The 20,071-nt window shown below is 49.4% G+C and overlaps 1 protein-coding gene across 4 annotated transcripts in view; it reads left to right on the top strand.

The window, feature by feature from the left end:
* The window catches only part of Prdm16 (PR/SET domain 16), a 329,823-nt gene extending 324,045 nt beyond the window's left edge, over positions 1 to 5,778 (top strand). For all 4 annotated transcript variants that reach the window (XM_052178323.1, XM_052178325.1, XM_052178326.1 and 1 more), the window contains one exon: positions 961 to 5,778. In XM_052178323.1, the coding sequence (XP_052034283.1) occupies positions 961 to 1,095 (135 nt within the window). In that variant the 3' untranslated portion in view covers positions 1,096 to 5,778. The remainder of the gene's footprint in view (positions 1 to 960) is intronic.
* The last annotated feature ends 14,293 nt before the right edge of the window (positions 5,779 to 20,071 follow it).

Raw genomic sequence — 20,071 nt, 5'->3', positions numbered from 1 at the left:
GATGAATGACTACCCTGCTGTTTCAGGAAAAGTCCCCATCAGGTGGTCCCAGCTTCTAAGCTGGAGCTAACACAGGTTCCTTGAGTGTGCAGGCTTGTCCTGGGCAGCACTTTCTGTGTTCACATCTCAGGGACAGTGGCTGCAGGACTCTAGTCCCCATGGTTGGGACATCTAAAGGGTCTAGGCTCTCATTCCAACATTCCCAGAACCACCTCAAGATTTTTACCCCAATTCGTCTGCGTGTCTGTCTTCGTCTCTTAACTAATTTTGTCTAGTGTTTGCTCAAAGGTATAGGGGATCCATACCAGGCATCCCCACTGCCCACCTGTAACTCACGCACTGTGCTCCACACAGCCCTCAGCCCCGGCAACTCCTGCCCTGAGCTTGAGACAGAAGGATGCTCCCGTGATTGTCCCAGACCAGCAAACACAGCTCAGAGACTCTACCCACTCTGCTCCAAAAAGTAGCCCACCACAGTCATTCAGAGTCCCCCAGGCGGCCTCTTGCCCATTACACACAGGCAGTCCCGCTGGCACGGAATTAGGAATGATCCCTGCCAATCCCCGGATGCTCCCGTAGCAGACATCTTCTCTGCTATGCTTCTTCATCTTGGTGGAGAAACCAAGGGTAGTGGGGAAGATGGAGATGCAATTTCAGGGGGGCATCCCAAGAGTTCAAGAGATCCCCATGGGCACAGAGGGCCTACTGTGTGTCCCGGTGTCACTCTGGGCACAAGAGGTCCCCTCTGCTCTCAGGTACTATCTCCCTCTCCCAAGCTGGAGGAGTCTGGGCCTCTCTAGTGCCTTTGTTTCCCTTTCTTTAGACTGGGGTAAGGGCAGGGGGCGGAGCTGGACAGGCTGAGGACAGCTGGTGAGGCAAGGCTCAGGCCTACCTATCTGGGATGCCCCTCACCTGTCCTGTGTGCGCTTTCCTTTCCTCCCCTCCCCCCCCCCCCCGCAGGCATATGCAATGATGCTGTCCCTCTCTGAAGACACTCCTCTCCACGCCCCCTCCCAGAGCTCACTGGATGCTTGGTTGAACATCACAGGACCCTCGTCAGAGTCCGGAGCCTTTAACCCCATCAACCACCTCTGAGGTCCTGGAGGCCCCGGGGCCAGAGTTCAAAGCCAGGGTACCAGCTGCGGGAGATGGAGAAGGGGCCAGGGAGCAGCCCCCCACACACACACCTTCACTTTGCCTCGACTCTGCTTCCAACCCCAGCCGCCGTGGCTGAGTCCAGCTTCTCCAATGAAACTCAGAACCCGAAGGTCCGTCCAGCATCATCATCACCTCTCAGAACTGGCCTCAAGGACACGAACTGCAGTGGGTGCTGTGCACGGCCACGCAGGAGCTGCTCACAGGAGCTGTGGATCAGAAAACTCGTGGGCAAGGGTGGAGAGTCTCTATCCCAGCGGGAGCCAGTTGGCCACATCTGGGCAACTGCATGGTATGAAAGAGGAGGTCGGAAAGACGTGGGCAAGTGCTGTGGAGAGAGACCTCGTGAATGATTTTTATAACGAGAATCACATGATTAACCCTTTTGGTAATCGTATTGACTATAGAGTCTATTTAAGCATGTGGGTTTTAAAAAAAGAAATAGACGGTATTTTTTAAAAAATCAAAAAAAATGACTTGTAAAATGTTTTTTTTAAAAGTAATTTTGCATCGCTTTGGAATTTCAGCTTATTGGCAAACCCACACCTGCCAGGGGACATCGAGCGAGGCTCAGGTGTGCCCTTTATAATGTAGATAATGGAGAATTTTTTTTCTATCTCTGACCTGTTTGTACAAGCCAAGGTGATTCTGGGGTACCCGACACAGGATAAGGCCATGGAGCCACGCAGCCAAGATGCTGACTGTACACGAATTCTTGGACATGGTGCCTGGCGGCGGGTTTGCAGAGGCCAGGACAGAGAGGTTGCCTTGCCCTATGTGGTCTGCAGAGGAATCCACCGGTCCCACTCAAGACCCCCAATTGTATGGGGAAGTCGGGAACCAGTGGCTCAGGTCTTCCATGCTGGACACCTAAGGGTCTGCCCCTTCCGCAGCCCCAGCGCAGGCCTTGACCGCTGCTCTTCAGAAGGCAGGGCCCTGGGCCATGTCTAGGCCTCCAACCTTCTACCCTCCCCATCCCTGGCAGTCTGATGCCCTCCCCACGGCCACTGAGTGTGGGACGCCTGCCCACCTGCTCCTCCACGCCAAGACACCAAGCACTGCCTGTGCCTGAGACTCCAGATGCGCCACTTCTGCTCTTTGTATGGGTTCCTGGTAAGGTGAGGTCAGGAACAGGAGGAAGATACAGGGGACCTGCCACAGCAAAGAACAGACGGGACCGGATGCCTCACTCCCCTGGGACGGTCGGAACGTGTCTACTTCTCTGCTTGGATGGGCTTTAAATTATCCCATAGGGGCCAATTTCAGATGATTTCTTTTCCTGATGGAAATTTACCTTAATCTGTATATAACTTGTAATTTTTTTCTAATTCATTTCTCTCCTTATTTTATTTCTTCCTTAACAGTATTTTTTGGCATTGGACAACTTATTCTGAAGAAATGATGTTAATATAAGTATGTAGAGAAGGACCAAAACCGTGTGATAAGATTGTGTGCTGTGTGATCGGTACCCAGGGAGTGGGGCGGTTGTTAATGTGCCAAATACCCCTGCATCCCTCCCTCCAGGAGTCCCGCGGTCACCGCTGCCCACTTACCAGACAATCATGTGATTTTGTTAAATTTGAGTTTCAGTTACATTTTAAGACAAGTGTTCTATTTATTTTAGTGTTTGGAAGGAGGGGGGAAAAAGGAGTATCCCAATAAGATAGGGGACGGAGACTGCCTAGGTTGTCATTTAAAACTATGAGAGATTGTGTCAGCGTCAACAAACATAGTGCACACGTGTCATGTCATGGGCCTGCCCGCAATAGTGCACACGTGTTATGCCATGGGCCTGCCGGCAATAGTGCACACGAGTCATGCCATGGGCCTGCCGGCAATTCCCTCTGGGAGCAACTTAAACATCTGAGCGCAGATGTTTTATATTTTCTTTGGCCATTCTGGGGCAAAGACAATCATCTTTGCTGATGCTGAGTGGTCCAGGCTATGCTGAGATCCGTGACGGGGATATCCCTGAAGACACCATTCCCCTGCAGGTCCTGGTGAATCTCAGTGACATAACACAGGACGGTTCTGTGTCATGCTCAGAAGCACACTCACGTGTGCAAGCTGGATGGCCCGGGGCAGTGGGGACACTTCAGAAGAGCTTGCCGTGGTCTGGTGGTGAGGATTAGTAGGCCTAACTGCTCACATTTCTCACAGGTTCGTGACAGTCTCTCCCTGGTGGGCTGGGCCTCGGCTTAAGAATCCCAGTTTCCTCCAGGTGGGAGTTAGACAGGATCCCTGTGTAAGTTCGACCTCAGATATACATTTCCCACTTTTGTAAACCCCAAATTATATGCTTTCTTCTCAGAAAAAGCAAGGTGTGTGCTTCCCTTCCCCCCCCCCCCCCGCGGTGTGACTTTCTCTCTCCAGTATGGGGAGTCTAGCTGAATGGGAACCTCTGTGGACCTTTTTGACAGCAGCAGAGCAGCTAAAGGCTCCCTTCTCATCCTCTGGCACTCCCAACCCCTGTCCACTTCTAACCCAAGAGTCCCAGCTGTGCTGAGTTAAATGCTTTGCCCTCCCCCAACAAAGTGATGATTCCAACCTCAGGTTCTCCTAGACGGTCCTCCCCTTGGGCCCGGCACTTGGAATTTGAAGGACTCTGTCTTTGCCCATCCACCACCCCCAACAAAGACAGCACTTGATTTTCTGCACTGAGTTCCAGAAATTCTGCCTCTACTCTGCAATGCCCTCCACCAGTGAGCTCTGCCCACCTGGCATCTCTGCAGTCTTAACAGCGCCCACTGGCTCAAGCAAGCTGGACCAGGTGTGAGTTCAAAGGTCTTGGCTGCTGGGGAACCAAACTGTAGCAGGCTGTCTTGCCTGACGCCATTCAGCATAGAAAGGCAGGGCAGAAGCTGTGATTGTTTCCCCCATGATACTTTCCATTGTATGCACTTGCCTCTGCAAATAGAAATTCACAGGGAGGTCTCCTAGCTTGCTTTCCCTCCAGCCCCGGGCAAGGTCACACCTAGGCCCTGTCATCACTGCCACACCTAGGATGATCGGGTGGGAAACGCAGAGCTTCACTGTCCTGCAGGAAGGTAGATCCTACACGAGTAAGACCCTGTATGTCCCTGTGTAAGTCCTGCCCAGCCAGTGGGGCCTAGTCTCTAAGGCCGTGAGAGCAGGTGACCTACCCAGACCCAGACTGACCTAACCCCTCTGCCTCCCAGAGTCCAGACTCGGAGTTCTTGGCTTCCTCTCCCTTATCTGCCTCCCCAGTGAGTATTTGTGAAGCACTTGCTTAAATATATATCACGTGTTTTAGACTCAAAGCTCAAAGCACTGGATCACGGTCCCTGTCCATGCCCAAGTGACTGAGACCTACTGAGCTAGCTGTTCATGTGCCGTTCGAGGTAGGGAACAGAAGGCCTCCTGTGCTGTTGCTGGGACAGGAGGGTGGGGAGGCCTGGGACAGACAGCGCTCCCTCCTGCCAGTGGACACTGGGACACTCCTGTCCACGGAGATCAGCCGGGTATCGAAAGCCATGAGGACTGTCCCTAGCCCTGAGCGATACTGTGACAAGACATTCTTGAATTCTCCCCAGACAAGGTCACTTCCCCTACCTATCCAGCCATTATCTGTCTGTCACCAATTCACATCGTCACTTCTAGGAGGGGAGAGGTTGAGCGGAGGGAGGCAGCTTGAATCTCCAGATGTGCGATTGATTCCCTTGCAACTGGGGGAAGCTGGGGTTTCCTCAGTGTCCCCCACAGTGCAGCTATTCTCTTCAGTGTGGGGGAAGTGGGGCCCTGGTGTCAGAATACATAACTTAAAGCCTGTGCGTGTGTGTGCGTGCGTGTTGTGTATGTGTGTGTGTATGCACATGTATGTGTGCTATATGTGTGTGCATGTGTGCTGTGTGTGTACTTTGAACCAATAGTATATAAATATAAATATAAATATATATATATATCCCTGACACCCGCGAGAATCTCCGCCCTGTGTGAGTGTTGCTATTGTTACATTCAGATCCCATTCAGTTTGTTTCTGTTTCTGTTTTTGTTGTTGTTTTTTTTCTTTTAGAACTATATAGTGTTGAGAAAGGAATCAAATGTAAATGTCTGGTTTCCATATAATGTTAAAAAAGAAAATTAAAAACCATTGAGGAGGGGGCTGGCGTCGGCTCCACCCCCTTCCCTGTAAATTGCTGTGTGTTGATAAGCTGTGCATGGCTCGTGTTTTAGCGGTCATTATTGTGTCTGTTTGTGAAATTCTTATGATGAGGAAAATCCCGTAGATGCACTTATCGAATATGTGATTAGGTCTAAGTCAGGACCAAGAGTCCTGAAACGCCCACAAGAAAAAAAATGGACCGCAGTTCCTGGTGACTATGGAAATCGCCGTGGGAGAATCGTGAATTGAGAAGACGCGGCTTGAGAATAGTCAGACGTGATTTTTTATTTTATTTTTTTTGCAGATCTCATTCTGAGGCTTATAGCAAAGACAGTTGTACTTGTGTAGAGGTTTCTGTGAGGTAAAAAGCCAGGAGGGCCTGGCTTCGAGGTCAATGCTGTAGAATAGGACTGACTGGATACCAAATGTAATCTTTCCGATGCTACAATGAATTTATACACAAGATTGATATGCAATAAATCTGTGTGTTTTTCTAAGCCTCTGTGCCTGCAAGCTTCATTAAGGGGAACCCCCGGCCTCTGGAGAAGGATAGGAGGGGTGCAACCCCCCAAGTTTAGACTTAATGGGTCTGAGCACTATGCAAGTCATCCTTTCCACCAGGGCGTGTGCCCTGGGGTACTCACTCAGTCTGTATTGTACTCAGCTAGGACTGGAGCTGCCCCAGCAGATGAATGGCCGGAGCAGAGACCCTAGGGCTGCTGGGGAGCAGGGGCTCTCTGGCCTCACCCAGAATGCCTCTCTTCTGGAGGCCTGGGGATATGCCCCTGCAGTCCACCTCCTCCACCGTCTGATCCCAACTTGGTTCTGCTCTGGTGGAGAAGCCTTGGGATGAACAGACCTGAAAAGGTGAGTGCCAAAGGTCTGAGCGCAGCTGTCCCAAGTCTGCACGCGCAGTGTGCTCTGGGCTCCCTCTGCGCCTGGTAAAGCTAGCTCACGGCCCTGGTGAACAGTCACATCCATCTCTGCCCACAGGCTCTGGTTTCTCCCTGGCTCTTCCTCCGTGCCCCAAGTGAGTTACCCATTCTCTTTTTCTTTTCTTCCAAAGCAAGCCTGGCTGGTTTAGGGCATCAGCGCCAAGCAGTAAAATGCTTTTGATGCAGAAGCAAGGTTGCGGGCCTGCCTTCCAGCACTTCACTGGGGTGACCTCTTCAGAGAACTCATTTAGGGCTGCTGAGAAAGCTCAGAGGTAAAGGTGCAGGGGGAGTTGACTCCATCAAGTTTTCCTTTAACCTCCACACATATATGCCACAGCATGCCCACACTCATACACACGCACACATAGATAATGTTGCTTATTTAAAAGACCCTGTGTTGAGTGGCCCAGGCTAATGAGATTGACCTTGAACATGCATGTCACCTAGAACTGCCCTTTGACCTCCCAACACACTTTGCCTTCTGTGTCCTTTCTCCTAGCTTGTATATCTAGCTGCCTCAGCACTCACTCCAGCCACTGGCCGCCTTGCCTTTGGCTTTTCCTCTTCCATCAGACTTCAGCGATGGAGCACATGGCCCTCACACCTCCCACCCCGACCCACCAAGTCACCATCCTTCCCCCAGGTGTTACACCAATACACTGCTGTACACAAGACAGGTATCTAGACTATAATCAACAGCTCAGAAGTACTTGCAGGTGATTGGGCCCCAAGACAGAGAGGACCTCCTGACTCACGGCATCCTCTGCTCTAGAAGAGGGTCCTCCATGAAGCTCTTGGTGCCTACGGGAGCCTGGATACAGACAGGGAAAGGCCACTGCACTGGTGCTTGAGTGGGTGGAGGAGTGAATGATGACGGGGGTAAATGAATAGGTGGTGGGTGCTGGGATGGAATGGACAGAGCAGTGGAGGAATGGATGGGTGGGTGGGTGGGTGGGTGGGTAGGTGGATGGATGGGTGGATGGATAATGGATGGATGGGCGGGTGAGTGGATGGATGGGTGGATGGGTGGCTGGCTGGGTGGCTGGGTAGATGGGTAGATAAATCATAAGTGGATGGATAGATGGATGGATGGATATATGGATGGGTGGGTAGGTGGCTTACTGGATAGATGGATGGATGGATTGGTGGATGGGTCATAGATGGAGGGATGGGTAATGGATGGATGAATGGATGGGTGGGTGGGTAGATGGATGAGTGGATGGGTGGGTGGATAGGTGACTAACTGGATGGGTGGATAGGCTGCTGGATGGATAGGCAGATAGGTTGGTGGATCAGCAGGTGGATGGGTGGATCAGTGGATGGGTGGATGGGTGAATGGGTGGATGAATGGATGAATAAATGGATGGGTAGATGGGTGGATGGATGGATGGATGGATGGGTAGATGAGTGAATGGATGGATAGGTGGAGGAGTGAATGGTTTGCTCTTTGAACCTTCCCTAAACAATGATTCTCTGACTCCCGGGATTTCCAAAATCTCTCCCAGGGAACAGGACAGGCTCTGAAATACATCAACCAGAGTGGGGCTCTGAGGTTCCCTCATCAGCAGTTCCTTAAGGCTGCCAGAAAAGAAGAAATGGAAGTTGATCTTGGCCTAAGATCTTCAACCCAAGTCAGGGGTGCTGGCTTACATTTTCTTAACACCATCAAATGGAGGGCAGTGGGCATGGGTGGCGCTAACTGTCTCAGGCTGTTTCCTCCCCACTGTGATTGACGAACTGCCAGTGAGATCTTAAGCCTGGACCCTGAAGCCCAGGGTGGTTTGAAATGTTCTTGGGAAGTACATTTCCATTCACCGTGACTCTCAAGGCTTAAACTGAAGACCACACCCCCAAAATTGCCTCTCCCAAATGGCATGATAGTGGCCCACAGATCCCTCCCATAACAGGGCTCCCCAGAGCTCACCACGCTGGGGCTCCAGTGGAGGGAAACTGTCCCATTTTGTCCAACCTGGCAGCCTCGCTCCTCATTAGCCCTGGAGAGGGAGGAACGGTCAATGGAATCTGAGAGGGGCCGATAATGGCTGTATTGTTGAGAGAACCCCAGAGGGAACGGGAACAGGGGCTGACAGAAGATTGCTGACAAGTGGACTTTGTCTTCTTACAGCCCAGTCCCCACATAAAAGACGGAGGAAAAAGGCCCCATTTTGGGAAAGGGGGATGGGGCATTAAGAGGAGGAAAAAAAATGTGTCAAAGAAGAATCTGTTTTCTGGGAAGAGAGGGGCTTTTCATTCCCCTTCGGCTCCCCTCTGGGCCAAGGAACTGCTGGCCATTTGCAGGGAAGCTATTTTAGGGAGCCCTGAACCTTATTTCTCATGCAGCAAAAGTTTTCCACTGCACAAGCTGTGTCGTGCTTCGGGGTACAATAGCCGGGGCCGGGACTGGGGCTGTGTCTTTCTGCAATGGAGAAAGCCAACGCTTGCTACGTAGGTTGCCCAATGGGCTCTGAGACATGAGGGGTCCCCATCCATGAGCCTAGACTGCAGCCCTGCTGGGGAAAACCTCACATCTCCCCCACCAGGCTGGACGAGGCCAATCCACAGCTCTGCCTACTCCAAAGGCGAAGGTGGAGCAGAAAGTGACTGTTGGCGATGGAGGAGGCGAGAACCAGATCCCACAAATCCAAGGTGGGGCCAATGGCCCTGCAGAGGGGCTGGAGCCCCTGTGACCTGGTGGAGGGAGAGGATGCTAGGTGGGTTTTGTAGCTCCTGTATTCACGACCCCCACCCCAGGAAACCAGGTTACAGAAAGAGAGGTGGCAGGGTGGGATCAGGGACCAGGCTTTACAATGCGAATTTTTCAGCCAAAACTCTGCAGTGCAGTGTGCTGTGTGTGCATGGCCCCAGGCTCTGCAGTGCAGTGTGCTGTGTGTACATAACCCGAAACCTCTGCAGTGCCTGACCACAGGCCTGCAGTGCAGTGTGCTAAGTGTGCATGACCTCAGGCTTTCCAGTGCATGACTCCAAAGCTCTGCAGTGCAGTGTGCTGTGTGTGCATGGCCCCAGGCTCTGCAGTGCAGTGTGCTGTGTGTGCATGGCCCCAGGCTCTGCAGTGCAGTGTGCTGTGTGTGCATGACCCCAAAGTTCTGCAGTGCAGTGTGCTGTGTGTGCATGACCCCAAAGTTCTGCAGCACTATGAATTAAACTCAGGTCCTCTGCAAGAACAAGTGTTCTTAAACACTGTGTCATCTCTATAGACCCAAAAGTTAACATTTTTAAAGCCATTTTAGGCTCACAACAAAGTTGCCCAGAAATAAAAGAGGTTAAGCTCATACCCAGGCCCTTGAGCTGTCCCCCAGGATGAACTAAGACCTATCAGTGACTAGTTTGTTACAAAATGGACAAGCATTGCCACAATGTCACCTGTAGGGCTCTGCTGCTAATGTAAGACCCGTGGACTCGGACAACTGTTTCAGGGTCAAACTTTCTGGGGACCCTATAGCAATTCTTCTCCATAATCTCTGGCACACTGGTCTTTTCATTTTCTCTATAATTCCACCTTTTCAGATCACCTCAGTGTGCCATTCACACAGCATGCAGCCAAGCAGCCTGGCCTCTTGCACTTAGCAGCGTGCACTTAAGATTCCCTGGTATTTTCTCATAGATTGACAATGTGAATCTTTTGAGCACTGAATGATATTCCACACTGGGATATACCAGTTTACTCAGCCTCCCACCTGTCGAAGAACACCTTGGCTGCTTCCCATTTAGGCAATTATAAATAATGATAATGTAAACACCTGAGAACAGGGGTTTACATGGATAGACCTTTCCAACACCGTTGGGTAAATAATGAGCATCACAACTGCTAGATCAAACAGTGGACGAATGCTTCCCATCACAGCTGCACAGATTGGCTTTTATCTGTAGCATGGGAGTCTGTAGGGTTTTTGGGTCCTGAGTCTGCTCCACCACGGCACAGGGGGCATGGTCCACTCAGGGAGGCGGGACGCAGGGGTTGACTACACTTACCCCACCCCATTGCCTGGTGGGTGTTGGGCCATAGGGAAGCCCCCAAACACCGCTCCTGGGGTAGGGAAGCTCAGTCTGAGGCACAGGACAGCTGGAACTGGTTTGGGGCTCCCTGGGCCTGTGACAAGGACAAAGCCGTCTGTTTCTCAGGCTCTTGGACATCCAGGTGCCACTGGGAGCCACAGAAGAGCTGAGGACAGAGGGAGAGCCAGCAGGCTGGACCTGGCCAGGGGCAGGGGTGGGAGAGAAGGAAGGGGAGGGGAGAAGGAGTGCTGGGGGAGGGGAGGGGAGGGGAGGGAAGCGTCATCTGGCTTGATGGGCAGTGGCAGGCTTGGGCTTGGTGGCAGTTGTGGCTGGGAGTTCAGAGAAGAGAGACTACGAGAGACTAGACTGTGGCTCTATAGGCTGTGACTCTATAGGGAAGGCCTTCTCCATGGCTACCCACAGTGGATGCGATGAAAAGAGGCAGTCCATGTTTTTTTTTTAATATTTACTTATTTATTTTAAATTTATTTACATTTCAAGTGGCATCCCCTTACCTGGTTTCTTCCCCTCCTGGAAAACCCCCATCCCATCCCCAATCCTCACCCACCCACCCACTCCCACCTCCCCGCCCTCGGACATCTATCAAACCTTCATAGGACCAAGGACCTCTCCTCCCATTGATGCCTGACAGGCCGTCCTCTACTACATATGCAGCTGGAGCCACGTGTACTCCTTGGCTTAGTCCCTGGGAGCTCTGGGTGGGTGTGGCTCGTTGGTTGATGTTGTTTTTCCTACCGGGTTGCAAACCCCTTCAACTCCTTTGGTCCTTTCTCTAACTCCTCCATTGGGGACCCCACAGTCAGTACAATGGTTGGCTTGCAAGCATCCTACTCTATTTGTCAGGCTCTGGCAGGGCCTCTCAGGAGACAGCCATATCAGGCTCCTTTCAGCAAGCCTTTCTTGGCATCCACAATAGTGTCGGAATTTGGTGACTGTATCTGGGATGAGTCCCCAGGTGGGACAGTCTCTGGATGGCCTTTCCTTCTGTCTCTGCTCTGCATTTTGTCTCCATATTTGTTCTCGTGAATATTTTATTCCCCTTTCTAAGAAGCACCCACACTTTGGTCTTCCTTCTTCTTGAGCTTCATGTGGTCTGTGAATTGTATCTTGAGTATTTAGAGCTTTTTCTTTTTCTTTTTTCTTTTTTGTTTTTTTCGAGACAGGGTTTCTCTGTGTAGCCCTGGCTATCCTGGAACTCACTCTGTAGACCAGGCCAGCCTCAAACTCAGAAATCTGCCTGCCTCTGCCTCCCAAGTGCTAGGATTACAAGCATGCGCCACCAATGCCCGGCTTTAAATACCTTTTGCAGGGAGGAGTGTCTGTGAAGGAAATCTTATTGGCTAAGCCCTCCAAGCCTTTAGGTACCTCATTAAAATAGAGATCTGTTTTGAGCCTATGTGGCTACAGGTCATGTCCTTTGCACATGGAGGGCTTGGGGCATTGCCTTACATGGTTGACGGCCACAGATCTATGGGGGGAGGGGGGCGCTGCAGCTCGTGACAGGGGCCTGGTGCCTGGAAGCAGGTGAAGCTCCTAGCATCCCTTCAGGGTCTCCGGGCTTCTAGCCATTTGACAGCGTATCAAACTATCTCATTGGTGGGATGATTTACAGTTTCCTCTTCTCCAGTGGAATGGAGCGAGTGGGAGACACCATAGTGTGGCCGGATCTCGTGCATGTGATGCTAAGTTGAAGGAGAGGGGCAATGCCATCTAGCTGACCCTCTGAAAAAAGTAGCATGTGGGTAGCCATCATGTGTGGGAGGGGGACAGCTTGGACTGCAAGAGGGTAGAAGGGGACGCCCAAGAGAACCAATATGTTTTACTTCAGAACTGTGGTTACACATCAGAACTGTGTGACTGTGGAAAACTGAACATCTTTGATGGAGGATTCACTGCACACAAAGGGGGCCTAGATCCCGCCCCGAGGGACAGTGAACCACCCAGTCCTGCTATAAGAAACGAGTCCAAGACAGCACCAGAATTTACCAAGGTTCTAATGTGACTACAAGGTTTGTGTCAAGTTGTCAGGGGCCTGCTGACCCTTGGTCTTGTACCTCCCCTAGTAAGCCATTCAGTCCTCTGTGGAGGATCCCTACACCCCTCAAAGCCCAAGCTACCCAGAAACTAATCAGCAATCCCTTAAGATAAAGTCAGAAGGATAAAGAAGGGCAGAAGAGATGGTGGAGGGACATACAGGAAGAGGAAGTGAGAAGAGGAAGAAGAGGAAGAGGAAGAAGAAGAGGAGGAGGAGGAGGAAGAAGAAGAACATGGAGGCCATGGGAGGGTGGTAGGAAAGGGGGTGATCAGTCGTGTATATCATTCTGAGAAGCCAGCTCGGCAGCATCTCAGAATTGCTCACCCTTGGCTACCTGTGTTCTGCCAGGATTCAACCAGCACAGAGCTTATGTGCAGGGATTTTCTGTCTGGGGTCATCTACAGCGTTCCAAAACAGTCCAAGCGAGAACATAAGACTTTCTGGGCACATGTACAAGGAGCCTAAGAACAAAGCCATATGTGAGATGGAAAAGTTCACTGTGGAGGGGAGAGAAGGAGAGAAGTTGAAACTAGAGAGTCTGAGAGGAGGGTTCAAAGTCATCCCTGATGCATTCAGGGCATGGGGGAGGGGGGACCTTTCTTACATTTGCTTTATCGTGTTGTAACAGTTACAAGTCAGAAATGGCCAGTGGACATCTTGGTCTTGTCAGAGCCTAAGGGCACATTTCATCATTATTTGATGTTAACTACGCCCACCCTCATCAGGATTCCCTTCTGTTTACATATCACTGAGATTTTCATTATTAATAGCTACTGGGTCAGATCGAATGCCTTTTCTCCACCTATGCAAAACAGCTCAGGACTAGTCGCCTTTATTATGAAAATGGTGAATGATGTTGATTTTTAAACATCATAATACCCCTTGCATTTGAAAATCAAAGCCCGACTTGATTATTATCTTGTACCACATGCATGGCTAGATTTGACTCATTAATATTTTGTAAAAGCCTCTATGTACATGAAATCTATTAGCCTACAGTTCTGTGGGGATTCTCATGGTGTGGTTAGTATTGACTTTAGGGTAATAGTAGACACATAATGTGTAAATCTGCTTCCTGGAGTCCTTGATACATTCTGTGTAAGGTGAATAGTATTCCTTCCCTGGGGTGGGAGGTTAAGCTGAATCTACCAGCAACGTCTTCGGGCCTGGAGGTCTCTACAGAAATTGTGTGTTTGTTTCTTTGCTCTTTGAGTAAAGGTATTTGCTGCCAAGACTAACAACTGAGTTGGAGCCACAGGACCAACATGGCGGAAGGAAAGAACTGACTCCCACAATATGCCCAATAACATGTATGTCCCCCACACCAGGTAAACAAATAAATGCAATTTAACCTTTAACTCTAGTTCTTGAATAGATATAATTCCAATTAGACAATCTATTTGTGCTTGTGCCCAGCTTGATAATAAATAGCACCTTTAGAGGGGCTTGGCTGTTTACATTAGCTGTTGAATCTTTTTGATTGCCTGTAAGATCTGTGATGACTGTAAGAGTGATGACTCTCTCTCGCTCTTTCTCTCTTTCTCTCTCTGTCTCTCTCTCTCCCCCTCTCTTCCTCCATCCATCCCTCCTTCCCTCTATCCTGTCTTTTTGACAAGTCTAGGGACATCAATTCTATTGAGCTTTTCAAATAGTATCTCTGCAGTTTATTGATTTTTATGTTGCAGACCAATTTCTTATCATACTAGCTTCTAATAGTTTATTATTTTATTTCTTCTATCTATTTTAGTTTTAATCAATGTTAATTTTTAAAATATCTGAAGATAAACGTGTAGATCAAGGATTTAAAAGGTGTCTTATTTATCTCAAATACAAGCATTTGAAACTAAGCATTTCCTTGGAGGAGCCAGGGGTCGTGGTCCCTGTCTCGGTCAGGATTTCTATTGCTCTGATAAAACACTGTGTGACCAAAAGCTTCGTGGGGAATGAAGGGTTTATTTCCTTTACTAGTCCATGGAAGTTGGGGCGGGCCCTCAAAGGGATAGGCCCTCTCTTATGTTTGGAGCTTTTGCTGTGATTTATTATACTTCTCAGATACCAGAGTTTTTTTTAATTAATATTATTTATATGTTTAAAATACCATTATTTTTGTTTTTAAAACCATTCTTCAAAAACAATTTAAAGTACAGAAAAAAAGAGATCTCTTAACATTTATGCACATGCTGGTGTTACCTGGAGGGCTTCTATCCCAGGTGTGGACCTGAGATTCCGTGAGGTATCAGATGCTCCTCCAGATTCATCCCAGGGTCAAGGATGCTAACTATCATTTCCGTTAGCCTGAAAACACTCCTGACATCTCTTGACCAGTGAGTGTGTTGCGATAACCTCTCTCAGCTTCTGTCTTAAAAATATCATTTTTTGAAGAGTATTTTCACTGGAAAGAAACATCTCAGTCAACAAGATTGTTCTTTTGCGCGTGAGGAGTGTCCATCCTGCCCTTGGTGTGCAGACTCTGACACCCTAAAGACTCTGCCTGGTTTTTATCTGTCTACCCAGCATGCTTTGCCTTGACCATGTGAGCACTTAGAGGCAGGCGCATGTATGCATGTGAAGATGTTTCTAGCTGGGGTTGACTGTGCTAGGAAGACTGCTCTGTGCGTGGAGGCAGCATGCTGTTGGCTAGAATCCCAACCTACATAAAGGAGAAAGGGAGCTCAAGACAAGCATTCCTTGTTCTCTGCTTTGTGACTGTGGACGCACCCCGCCTCCATGACTTCTCCACCATGACAAACTGTCCCCCAAAACTGTGAGCCAAAGTAGGTTCCCCCTTTCCTTAAGTTGCTCTCGTTGGGCATTTTGTCCAGCAAAGAGGACAGTAATGAATGCAAATGTAATTTGAAGGTTTTAGAAGATTTGTGTGTGTGTGTGTGTGTGTATGCGTGTGGGTGTGTTGGTGTATGTTGCATGCATGCAGGTACCCTCGGGAACCAGAGAAGGTGATTGGATCTCTTCACACTGATGTTACAGGCACCCCAACATTGGTCCTGGGATCCAAATTCAGGTCCTCTGGAAGAGCAGCAAGTGATCTTAATCACTGAGCCATTTCTCCAGGCCCCATATTTTGATTTTTTTTCTCATTTTGTTTATTGAAAATATATTCTTTCATACAATACATACCAATCACAGTTTTCCCTCCCTCCACTCCTTCCAGCTCCCCCCTCATCTTCCCTCTCCCCTCAAGGCCCTCTACCTCCCTCTACTCCCCCTCTACCTCCTGTGATGGTTTGTAAATGCTTATAGCCCAGGGAGTAGCACTATTCAGAGGTGTGGCCTTGTTGGAGTGGGTGTGGCTTTGCTGTAGTGGGTGTGGCCATGTTGGAGTGGGTGTGTCACTGTGGGCCTAGGCTTTGAGACCCTCATCCTAGCTGCTTGGAAGTCAGTCTTCCACTAGCAGCCTTCAGATGAAGATGTAGAACTCTCAGTTCCCCCTGCGCCATGCCTGCCTGGATGCTGCCATGATCCCACCTTAATGATAATGGACTGAACCTCTGAACCTGTAAGCCAGCCCCAATTAAATGTTGTCCTTATAAGAGTTGCCTTGGTTATGGTGTCTGTTCACAGCAGTAAAACCCTAACTGAGACAGAAGTTGGTACCAAGGACTGGAATATTTCTGTGATAGGCCTGATCATGCTATTGTTTGGAAGAATGTGTATTTTGGGACATTGGAAAGCAGTGGAATGCTTTAAGTGGGACTTAATGGGCCATCCTAGTAAGAATTAGAAGACTTTGTTGTTGAGGGTGATTTGAAATGTGCAGACCTGACCCAAGAGGTTTCCATGGAGAAGAATTTTGGTATGTGGCCTAGAGACTGTTTTTGTGGTGCTTTGGTGAAGAACGTGGCTGGTTTTTGCCCTGGTCTGAGAGTCTGCCTGGGGCTAAGGTGAACAGACTCAGATTACTTGCATTGTCAACGGGAGTCTCAGAAACTCCCATCCTCGACTTTGTTCTCTGGTTAAGTCTTGGGAAGAGCATTTTAAGCAAGCATGGCAAGTTGAGAAAGGAAAAAATATAAATTATATGGTTGGAGCATTAAAGGGGCACCAGGAAGTGAAATGGAGCTGAGTCCTGTGTTCAGGGATATTAAACTGAGTTAAAGGAGTGGTGACTTGGGGTAAGATCCCACCCAGCAAAATTTAGATCCAGGCACAGTAATACAAGTCTTTAATCTCAGGAGGGAAAGGCAAGCAGATCTCTGAGTTCAAGGCCAGCCTGGAACAGATCAGGTTCTAGGTGAAGAAAAGCTTAAGTCCAGGCATTGTGGCACACGCCTTTGATCCAGCATCCTAGAGACAGAGCTGTGCAGATCTCTGAGTTCAAGGTCAATTGAACACAGAGAAAGTTCCAGAAAGCAGTGAAGGAATTGGAAAACAGAAACCCCTTCCAGAACAAAGGAGCCAAGTTCTAGCTCCCAGCAAGCAGCATAAGTCAGCCACTTTGGCCACATGGTTCTGGCTTTAGAGTCAAGAATAGAAGGGACTAATGCTGGTTGGCTGGAGCTAAGAAATTAGCAGTGATTAAGAAGAGGTTGGAATCACTGAGGTGATATCTTCTGGGAAGTGTTTTCTGAGAGCTCAAAGAATTGTGTTCCAGAGATAGCCAAGGTTGTACCTTATGCTGCATAATCCATAAGAATCGGCAAGGTAGTACTGGTTTTGAAGGCATGAAGGGGTCATAAAGAGCAGCTGAGGCTTGGCACTGTGAGAGGCTATGGAAGGCCATCAGTGAAGGTGCAGCCTCAGTTGCAGTTGACGGCCCAGGACTGAAGGGATCATGCAAAGGAATTGAGACTTGACACCGTGAAGAGAGACTTTAGTTTCAGCGGAAGACCCCAGTGTATTGGAGATACAAGTGTACCATGGGATGGCCACCAAGAACAACAATGGAGTAGAGTCAACCAGAGCCTAGAGTGTTATAGAGGGCAGAGCTGAAGATGCCACCCAAGTCCTTTGGGGGAGTCCAGAAGCTCATGCATGTGTGGATCCCAGACATTGGAGCAAGAAGCTGTAACATTGAATTTGCCTTGGAGACCCCAAGATGTTCAAGATGCCAGAGCCGTGGGCGATCTGCTGAGGAAAACTGCTGACAGGCAGTGGAACCAGGCCAGTGGAAAGAAGTCTGTTACAGTCAGCAAAGATCAAAAAGAAGCTGGAGATCTGAAGACCGCTTTGACATCAGACATGGAGATGCAGAGTTTGGAGTTTGCCCAGCTGGTTTCCAGTCTTGCTTTGGGAACAGTTAAATGATTGGATGGATCTCAGAAGAGACTCTGAACTTTGGACTTTTAATAGTTGAGACTGCTTTAGACGATGGGGATTTTAGAAGTTGGATTAAATGTAATTTTTTATTATGCTATGACTAGGTATGGCCCCCATAGTCTCATGTGTTTGAACAAGCCTATGGGAGCCAAGGAGTGGAATGTGATGGTTTGTAAATGCATGCTTACCCCAGTGAGTGGCACTATTAGGAAGTGTGGCCTTGTTGGAGTAGGTGTGGCCTTGTTGGGGTGGGTGTGGCCTTGTTGGAGGGAGTGTGTCACTGTGGGCATGGGCAATGAGACCCTCCTCCTAACCATGTGGGAGCCAGTCTGCTCCTAGCAGCCTTCAGATGAAGATGTAGAACTCTCAGCTCCTCCTGCACCATGCCTGCCTGGATGCTGCCATGTTCCCACCTTGATGATAATGGACTGAACCTCTGAACATGTAAGCCAGCCACAATTAAATGTTGTCCTTATAAGACAACTTGCCTTAGGCTGGTAAGATGGCTCAGTGATTAAGAGCACTGACTGCTCTTCTGAAGGTCCTGAGTTCAAATCCCAGCAACCACATGGTGGCTCACAACCATTTGTAATGAGATCTAAGATCTGATGCCCTCTTCTGGGGTATCTGAAGACAGCTACAGTGTACTTAGATATAATAATAAATAAATCTTTAAAAAAAAAAAAGGTTTGCCTTAGTCATGGTGTCTGTTCACAGCAGTAAAACCCTCACAAAGACACTTCCCTCCAGGAAAGAGTAGGCCTCCAAGAGACAACAATCAAACAGACAAAACAAAATCCAATTAGACAAGGCAAAAGCCCTTGCGCTGAAGACAGACAAGACAACCCAAAAGGAGGAAAAGAGTCCCAAGTGCAGGCAAAATAGTCAGAGACACACCTGGCTCTCACAGCTAGAAGTCCCACAGAAACACCGAGCTAAAACCCACCACACATCTACAGAGGGCCCTGTGCTTGCAGCCTCAGCCTCTGTGAACCCATGTGAGCCTGCTTAGTTGACTCAGCGGACCCTCTCGCTGTGGGTCTCGGTATCCACGCCCATCTGCTGCTGGAGGAAGCCTCTCTGATGACGACTGGACAAGATGTGCGACTGTGCCCTTTTCAACATCCTTGTCTGCTTGCCCTTCCTGAGCCTCCGTTCACACACGTTAGATGGACCGCCGTCTCCCTTTGGCTTTTTTTCACTATACTCTAGATTGCTCTTTTTGTTTCCTTAGATTCCTGGACAGAGCTGGGTACAGCAGAGCCTTCAGCATGCACAGGGCCCTGGACTCAAACACAAGTGCATCCACACATACACCTGGACTCAGACACATGTGCATGCACACACATGCCTGGACTCAGACTGTTGTGTTTTTAAAAAGAAGGAAAGAACCAGGCTATATTTGGTAGAAGTGTGGTATGGTGCAGTGGAAGTGGGTGCCTCTGCAGACCCATGCTGAGACCTCCCTTCCCCCTGAGGTAACAGCCACGAAGGGAATAGTATAGAATAGTTTATTTAGGCCATGGGGAGGAGATATGAGGGAGTAGAGACAGAGTACGGCAGAGAGATAGATAGATAGATAGAGAGAGATAGAGAGAGAGAGAGGGAGGGAAAAAGAGGAGAGGCCAGCCATGAGCATGTGGAGAGAGGGGGGAGGGGAATGGGAAAGAAAGGACAGAGAGGGAAGAGGGTAGGAGAGAGAGAGAGAGAGAGAGGAGGGGGCAAACATCCCCTTTATACTGAGTCAGGCATACCTGGATGTTGCCAGGTAAGTGTGGGGTGGAGCCCAGAAAGAATGCTTACACAGGCACATGTGCATGCACACACTTGGGCTCAGACATGTGAGTGCACATACACAGTGAGGCTCAGACACTTGTGCATGCACACACACCTGCGTTCAGACACATGTGCATGCAAACACACACGCCTGGGCTCAGACACACATGCACACACACATGCACCCACACCTGGGGTTATTCACATCATCTGCATATTCACGGTAGATGCTCAAAAGCATCACCCACTCTTCTTTTTTTGTTTTGTTTTGTTTTTTTGTTTTTTGTTTTGTTTTTTTCGAGACAGGGTTTCGGTGTAGTCCTGGCTGTCCTGGAACTCACTCTGTAGACCAGGCTGGCCTCGAACTCAAAGATCTGCCTGCCTCTGCCTCCCAGAGTGCTGGGATTACAGGCGTGTGCCACCACCGCCCGGCATCACCCACTCTTCTATCACATGTATTGTTTCTGGGTCTGCTTCTGGTGACCAGTTTTTCCTTTGTCCCAGCTTCTTTTTCTCTGAGCAGCACTGTGGCACCTGGCACTGGAGCTGTAACCCTCACAGACTGCTAAGAGTCTCCATTTGAACAGTCTTTCCCAAATGCTGAGCACTGTGAGGACAGGCTCCTGGCTGGCTGGGGCTCTCCCTGGTCCTCAAAGGTCTGCTTCCCATGTCCCTGTGAGGTAGAGGGCCAACCCTCACCACACACACACACACACACACACACACACCCATACACAC

This window comes from Apodemus sylvaticus, chromosome 3 (genome assembly GCF_947179515.1).
Source record: "Apodemus sylvaticus chromosome 3, mApoSyl1.1, whole genome shotgun sequence".
In the NCBI taxonomy this organism is placed as follows: domain Eukaryota; kingdom Metazoa; phylum Chordata; class Mammalia; order Rodentia; family Muridae; genus Apodemus; species Apodemus sylvaticus.
Note: the sequence above shows the minus strand (reverse complement) of the source record. Positions and strands in the feature narration are given on the sequence as shown.